A 7,313-nucleotide genomic window follows, 5' to 3' on the forward strand; every position below is an offset into this window, starting at 1 on the left:
GCACGGTCTGAAGAGGGGGGGTTGCTGCCCAGTGGAGGGCGCCACTCTTCAGTAGACCGCAATCGGGTATGCAATTTACGTGGTGTCCGACCTCTGCGACCTCTCGCCCCGTCCACCTCGCCCTCCGTCTCGCCATCCACCCTCCTCTCTCTCTCTCTCTCTCTCCTCTCTCTTCAAACCCACAGGTTTCTCCAGGTTCTCTGTGCAGCCGTGTGCAGAAACGAAGGAAGGCCCTCCACGTTATACGTTTTCGCTCGATACGCAACAATGGAAAAGGTGGTGAATATTGAGGGCGATTAGGATAGGAGGGCGATGACTGTCTGGCGTACCGTGTAGCCAGCTTCTAACGATTAGCTTTCTTCCTCGCGAAGACGTGGTATTTCTTCGACCGACTTTACTTACGAATACCGGTAATGACGGCCGGGAAATTGTAGGAACCGAGAAGGATTGAAATTGGACGGGCATAGTAGCGAGAAGTTAACGGTTTGCCGGTGATCAAGTTCCGATCCTTCGTTCCGTTAACGTGACCGATTCGTGACTCTTCTTTATTCCTTCTCCTCGCTCCTTCATTTCCTTTGCGATCGAGACGTGCAACTATATCTGGAATGTTTCAACTTCGATCCCTGAACGAGATTTCACGATCGAATTGTGGTTGAGCAAATGAAGAGTTTTGAAGAGTTTCTAAATGGATATGTTTTGTTAATATTTTCCTTTTTTTTTTTTTACAAAAGAAAATCATGGGTTTATATATGGATTAAAATCGGGAGGAGATCTCGTTTATCTTAAGTAGTTTTGGATATCTTAAGAATTAAGTGTAATTTACGATCAATAAAATTGAGAATTACTAGTAATTTGTGGCGCAAGGTGTTTGTAGTAGAGGATTGTTCGACACGTTCCAATGCAAATGTCAGGTTGAACGTTGCAACCTCTCGCGTAATGCGCGTGTTAATCGGTTGAGGCTACGTCGTGTACCGGTACGAACGGCATAATTCGCTCAATTTACAAGCCTTATCGCAACCGTTGCGTTTAATCGTGGAGAATTAAGTTATATCGTCGGTCTGACGTTGCCGTTATAACGGATCGATTCGTCAAAAACGTATTTTCGAACGACGATGAAATTTGTTTTCTCGATCAACGATTAAAAATATCTTCTGTCCTTTGATAGCGAGAAAATAAACGAGATAAATTGAATAAAATACTTTTTTATAGAAAATAATGTTGAAATTTTGCCGCGACTCGTTATAATAATAATCTGAAGTTTATCGTGATACTGGGAATCGAACTAGATTTCATCGCTTACTAGATTTTCTTCTTTTTAATAACATGCATGAAGAACATTGAATGTAAAATGTAAATATGACAATCGTTCATATTTGATTGTCATGTGTTTTAATTCATAAAATTTCATTGAAATTATTTGAAAATTATTGCAACGAATAGACTAATTAGGGCAAGAGTCAATGAAGAAATAAGGAAAACGGAAAATAACTTGGTAATAAGTTTCAAATTTCGATTTTGTATTCGGATTGGTTATATTTCTTTTTAATTAATTTTATAATGTCCATCGTTTATTATGGTGTAGGCTTGAATGAAAAAATATTTCATGAAGGGATAAAAGAAGCAGAACTCGATTCATCGTATTTTAAAAATTTTCATCGTTTTTTTTTTTCTTTTATTCTTTTTTTCCTTTTTTTTTATTTTTGAAATACTCATGACTTCTTGTCTAAATAGGAAATTTTTCTAAACTGGGCAAAAAGAAGTAAGCAACGAGAAACATTCTAATTTCAATCGTTTAACAAGGAAATGTCAAAATGGGGAAATTGCAGGTAAATTACACGAGTAATCTTCTTTCTTGTATTTTTGATAAAGATAGATCCTCCCTTTCAAATTTCAATATTTTGATATTTCGAAAAATACGTGGCGCGATGATTATATAAATACGAAAAAAAAAAATAAAATAAAATAATATTATTTTATATGAATGATATAAGGATTATCTTACGATATTACGATTATTTTTATCACAAAAAGTAATATAATTAATTATTAATGAATCCAGCATATTGTCGCTTACGTTACTGGAGGCGCGAACGGTATTGGAAAAGCATGTGCGGAGAAAATTTTTCAACAAGGTGGTAAAGTAGTGGTAGCTGATATATCTTGTAATGGAGCTAAAGTTGTCGAGAATATGGGTGATAAAGCTATATTTACCTGTACCGACGTAAGTTCAATTGCTCGTAAGTTATCGCTATCACTATCGTCGAACAAAATAATTTAATATTCTTTAACTCTCTCCAACTTATCCTTTCTTCAAGATTTCTCTTCCTATGTATATATTTACATTTTGACATTCTCCGTATCATCTAAAGCAACAAACATTTGTGTTACAAAATACGATCAAATATACGATGATTTCATTAGGTGAGATTAGAGAAAGATGTGGTGGACAGCATAAAATGCGTGAAGGAGAAATTCGGGGGTGTAAACGTATTGATTAACTCGGCCGGTGTCGTTGGATACGAGACAATAATTAATCACAAAACAAAGAAGCCGCATTCCGTCGATATGTACCGATGCATCTTCGACACTAACGTTTGGGGTCTGTTCAACGTGACACGTTTATTAGCTCCTTTAATGATAGAGAACAAACCCGATGAGAATAAACAGAGGGGAGTGATTATAAATCTTTCGAGCATGATGGCGTACGATCCTCCAGCCGGTATGGTTGCTTATGGCGCTTCGAAAGCCGCCGTTTCTGGAATGACGATGCCCTTGGCCAGAGGATTGGCGATGAAAGGGATACGCGTTATCACCATATGCCCCGGTTACATAGACAGTCCCATGACAGGTAATATCGGGTGGCAATGCTGCGCGTAATTGTTATATCAAGTAAAATTTAAAAATTTGAAATTCATCGAGATATCGTACGTCTACAGCTCCGCAAAAGCCACCCGAAAGAGCGAAATGGATAAGAATGAAGTTATCACCGAAACGTTATGGAACTTGCGAGGAAGTTGCCCATTTAATCCAAGCTTGTATCGAAAATCCATTAATAAACGGCGAGAATATACGCATAGATATGGGCTTCAGACACAACCAGATAGAAGATTCGGAACCATCATTCGCTTGTTAAATATCACTTTTTTTTTTTTTTTTTTTGTGACAATTAATCGTGAGTACATTTTACGATACATGTCAGTTATTGACATAAAGACAGATGTGTATCAACAAGAATAAATTAATTTAAAGCGTTCGTATAATTTGTCCCCCATTGAACAACATCATTGTTTTCTATAATATTCAAATTTATTTAAAACGGAAAAAGAGAGAGAGAGAGAGAGAAACACGATTCGTTTATATATTTATTTCCTTTGTTCTTTTTCTTCTTCTTTAACGAACGTACATCAACTGTTGTGCACACGCTTCCCTCCTCCCTCCCCTCTATCTTTATATTTATTCGCGCGAAACCGATATCCAAGAATCTAAGAATAGTCACGGAAAAGAAGAAGGGGGGAGGAAAGAATAATGATTGTTCGCAAAACTGGCGAAAAAACGGAGGAGGATCAAGCAACAGATCCTCGAGCACGTCGCTCGCCAGGATGCGGCGCATCATCATCAGGGGGGTGCGACGTGCAACCGTGCGCCACCACCCAACCAACCACCCACCCACACTTTCTACCCCGCTATGAAATTTATGTATGGAAATATTCGCGCGAGCATTACGCATGTAGAATATCACGACCAGCAGCTGGAGGCCCTCCCGTGACGACACTTCGTAGGAAAATGTATTTTAGCGCCCGCGACGGAGGCGGCAAGGTGGAAATACGCGCTCGAACGACCCTTCCCTTTTCCCGCGCCATTCGTTTCCTCCAGGTTGCCTTCGCCCCGCGAGCCTGTCGTCGAACCTAAACCTCTGGAGTCTTCATCGACAACCCTACAGGCATTCACAACCACCAACGTACGATATATATATATATACTTCCTCCTCGTATTTTTCGCCTCACGTTAGATTCGCGCGATCTTCTCTCCTCCCTCCCTCCCTCCCTCCCTCCGCCGCTCCTCGAAACGTCTGCTCATGTTTTATGCACGCGCGATGACAATTTTACGAGGTGGGAACAGATTGTTAGGAGAAGCGGGGGATGAGAATCGGTCAGCGACCGTGAAAACCGTGTTTACGTTTCTGCCTCTTTCTTTCTCGTAATACTCGTAAAATATAGATGTTTTTCGAGAATTTTTTTAGAATCTCGAGAGTTAAGAGTAATTCTTTCAATTGCTCGCTTTGAAACGAAACGCTTTTTCTATGTTTAAATTTATAATCGTGGGTTTTATCGTATAGGATGGTTGGTTATGTTTTTTGGATATAATGTTTATGTGTAGAGAGATTTCGTATGTTTCTAAGAAGTACGAATGAATGCATAATGAAAAGTGATAGTAGAAGAAGAAAGGTAGAGAAAAATTGTTATTGAAAATCGAGTAAGGGATGAGGAAGGAAATATTTTCATTCGAGGGACGAATTCGTTCGATTACGAGATGGATAAATCGAATAAAATAGTCTCCATTTTTTTTTCAAGTGATATCTTTTTTAATCAACTATGATTTCCACGATTTACACAGTTAAATTTTCCATCGAGAAAAAATACAATTGCAATTTCCAATTCGTTTCATTCGTCAGACTCTCGTTATCATTTTCTTTCTTTCTTTCTTTTTTTTACACTTGGAAAGCCACCTTCATGGTTTCGACGATGACTTGACACATTAGAACACCGTCTTGTATTACGTTAAGACCAATGGCAAGTGAATTATTTACCGCTATATCGAAATACACGTCCTTAATCGCATCGAAGACGTCCACCAAGGCTTTGATAGGTTCTGTGCTGCGGATAGCTAATTGTATGGCATCAGTGAGAACGGCGATCAAATCGGATGAGCCTTCAAGCAACGCGTTTGCAACCTGATCTCGAGCCGCCTCGATCTGTGACTTGGCCTCCTTCGAATATTTCGAGAGATTCGGCAATTTCAATCGATCTTCCACCGATTTGAGCGCCTTGGTCAAATTGACAGTGCCCAAGTTACCCTTTGCTACGGCTACACGGTGAAATATTTTTCATCAGAATAGACGTTTAAGGGATACGAGTAATATTTTTTTAATACTTCGAACAAAATAAAGGTTAAATTAATAATATTTAGCCAGTGTTTGGGATAAACAAAATTATATACGAATTTTTTAAAGACAAATGGAATATATATATCATGTGTATCGTACCTGAAAATCCTTTCCCAAATTGTTTTATTATGTTGTCAGCAGATTTGCCTATGTTCTTAAGTGCATCTACCGCAGTTTCCTTTGATTCGCTGGAGCTCTTTAAAACGTAAAAAAAAAAGTGTTTAAGTTTTTCCACAAATGTGAAAACAATTTTCGATTAACAATATTTCGAGTCTCTATAATGATATATCTACGAAAACGAGAGAAGAGATGTTGCAAAGAAAATTTGAAAAATTGTATAATTTTAATCGAGTATTACTTTATCATGAAAAATTGTATACGTTTTTTCTTTTTTTAAGAATTCTGACAATTTCTGATGAAATGTAAAATCAAGATGAGAGAAAGAAGAATTGGATGATCGAAAAATTGTAATGTATCTACTTACACTGTCAGCGATAGCGTAGGAGATGGTGGCAACGAAGAGGAAGAAGAACAATGCTTTCAACTGCATTTTTGCGATTGGTTTGTAATACGACTTTCGGAATACTACACGTTCTGGCAAAAAAGCGCCAAGTATTTATACGATTCTAATCAATAGCGGTTTATTAACAAAGGAAACAGCACACAATAGCACACAACTGCTGTACAATGGTAATTTATAATTATTCTTACGTCAAGATATTCAACTGCATCTTGTGCGAGATAAACGAATGTCAAAGACTGCACATGTGTTGTATAATTGTGCTTAACACAATACATTTGTTCTTCTGACGTAATTTGATGTAATTTTGAGTATCTAAAATATCCAAAATATCCAAAATATTCGACTTTCGGCAATCGGATATTTTCTTTCACAATCTTTCATCTTCTCGCAATCATAATAAAATTCATGTGGAATTGAAAGATATCCAAAGAATATTTTTATTAAAATATTTTATTAAAATTAGATCCAAATTTTATATTTCCAATTTTATATTATAACACATAATCTCAAGAATACGTATTACCAAGATCCTGATGTGACATTTCAGGATTAAAAGGATCAAAAAAAAGAAAAAAGCTCAATTCAAATATTTCTATCTCAATCAATACGAAAAAATGAATAAAACTTCAAACTTCTCATACGTTTAGAAAATATATCGGAAATTAAGAAATTCAATATATCTTTTTTCTGATGATCCTGTAAAGAAGATTTTTCAGATCATTCTTCGATGCCAAATGCATCGAGAATACTACTTCCAATTTAAATTCTTTGCCGAGAAGACTTTGGCGAGGAATTTTTGAGCGGAAGATCGAAAATCTTTGAGGGGAATTTTCGCTTGCAGAGAGGAAATGAACACGCGGCATCCCGCTTCCAAAGTTTTTCCTTTCACCGGAATCCACCGATTCGATGGAACGAAGACAACGTGCCTCTTCAACGTGCACGTAAACAAAATCCCTCCTGTGCGGTGCGTGTCGTGTCTAGAGGAATTCCACGAATCTTGACTACCCGGCGTTTCGTTGTTCTTCTACCTTCGTATCCGAAACCGCCGCGACGCGACGATTCTGTACTCGCTCGGGAGGGGAATTTTCATGCGCCTGAATGAAAACCGCCGCTACGTCCGAACTATCGAGTCGAACTCTCAACTATTCCTCAGATCTTGGTCCGCCGTTGAAAAGGGATCACGGTCAGAGATGAAAGGGAGTTGGCAAAGAAGGAATGGCCTCGTTCTGCCGACTTGGAATTCACCCATTCTCTTGCTCCAAGACGCCATTGCTGCTTCCTTCCTTCGATCGTTCGTTAAAAGTTGGAATTCCGCCGGTATCGATGATATTTTTATTTTATTTCGCTCTTTCTTTGACGTTTCGTTTGTCGAAATATCGGCGAAGGGAACGTAGCTGAATGTAAATTGTTATTGGGTATTATTGCAAAGTAACAAGTATACATTTCTTCAAAAGAAACTTTAAGTTAAAAGAATTAACAAGTATCGCTTCATATGCATTCGAGAGGAGAATTCCAAATCACTTGCAATTTATTTGAATGAATCTACTCCCACGATATAACTGTCTATCGATATATCATTTTTGACAAGTGAATGTAGAAGAAGGTGGAGTGGAAAAAAAAAAAAAA

General features: G+C 37.8%; 2 protein-coding genes across 2 annotated transcripts; one reads left to right on the forward strand and one right to left on the reverse strand.

Moving 5' to 3' along the window:
* The first annotated feature begins 1,811 nt into the window (after window positions 1-1,811).
* LOC102670881 (3-hydroxyacyl-CoA dehydrogenase type-2-like) lies at window positions 1,812-3,133 on the forward strand. Its single transcript, XM_031508135.1, has 4 exons — window positions 1,812-1,826; window positions 2,060-2,237; window positions 2,432-2,858; window positions 2,920-3,133. The coding sequence occupies exons 1-4, from the start codon at window positions 1,812-1,814 to the stop codon at window positions 3,131-3,133; spliced, it is 834 nt and encodes a 277-aa protein (XP_031363995.1).
* A 1,554-nt stretch (window positions 3,134-4,687) lies between these two features.
* LOC102671016 lies at window positions 4,688-5,765 on the reverse strand. Its single transcript, XM_006610636.2, has 3 exons — window positions 5,649-5,765; window positions 5,264-5,360; window positions 4,688-5,085 (listed from the first exon to the last, which is right to left on the reverse strand). The coding sequence occupies exons 1-3, from the start codon at window positions 5,712-5,714 to the stop codon at window positions 4,709-4,711; spliced, it is 540 nt and encodes a 179-aa protein (XP_006610699.1). The 5' UTR covers window positions 5,715-5,765; the 3' UTR covers window positions 4,688-4,708.
* Window positions 5,766-7,313: the final 1,548 nt, after the last annotated feature.

This window comes from Apis dorsata, unplaced genomic scaffold (assembly GCF_000469605.1).
Source record: "Apis dorsata unplaced genomic scaffold, Apis dorsata 1.3 scaffold_74, whole genome shotgun sequence".
NCBI lineage: Eukaryota > Metazoa > Arthropoda > Insecta > Hymenoptera > Apidae > Apis > Apis dorsata.

Coding starts and splice junctions, on each gene's coding strand:
- LOC102671016 (XM_006610636.2), bottom strand. CDS start 5,714: ATGCAGTTGAAAGCATTGTTCTTCTTCCTCTTCGTTGCCACCATCTCC. Junction 5,361..5,648: donor CCTACGCTATCGCTGACAGT/GTAAGTAGATAC, acceptor TACGTTTTAAAG/AGCTCCAGCGAATCAAAGGA. Junction 5,086..5,263: donor ATTTGGGAAAGGATTTTCAG/GTACGATACACA, acceptor TTCACCGTGTAG/CCGTAGCAAAGGGTAACTTG.
- LOC102670881 (XM_031508135.1), top strand. Junction 2,238..2,431: donor CGACGTAAGTTCAATTGCTC/GTAAGTTATCGC, acceptor AGGTGAGATTAG/AGAAAGATGTGGTGGACAGC. Junction 2,859..2,919: donor CCCATGACAGGTAATATCGG/GTGGCAATGCTG, acceptor AAATTCATCGAG/ATATCGTACGTCTACAGCTC.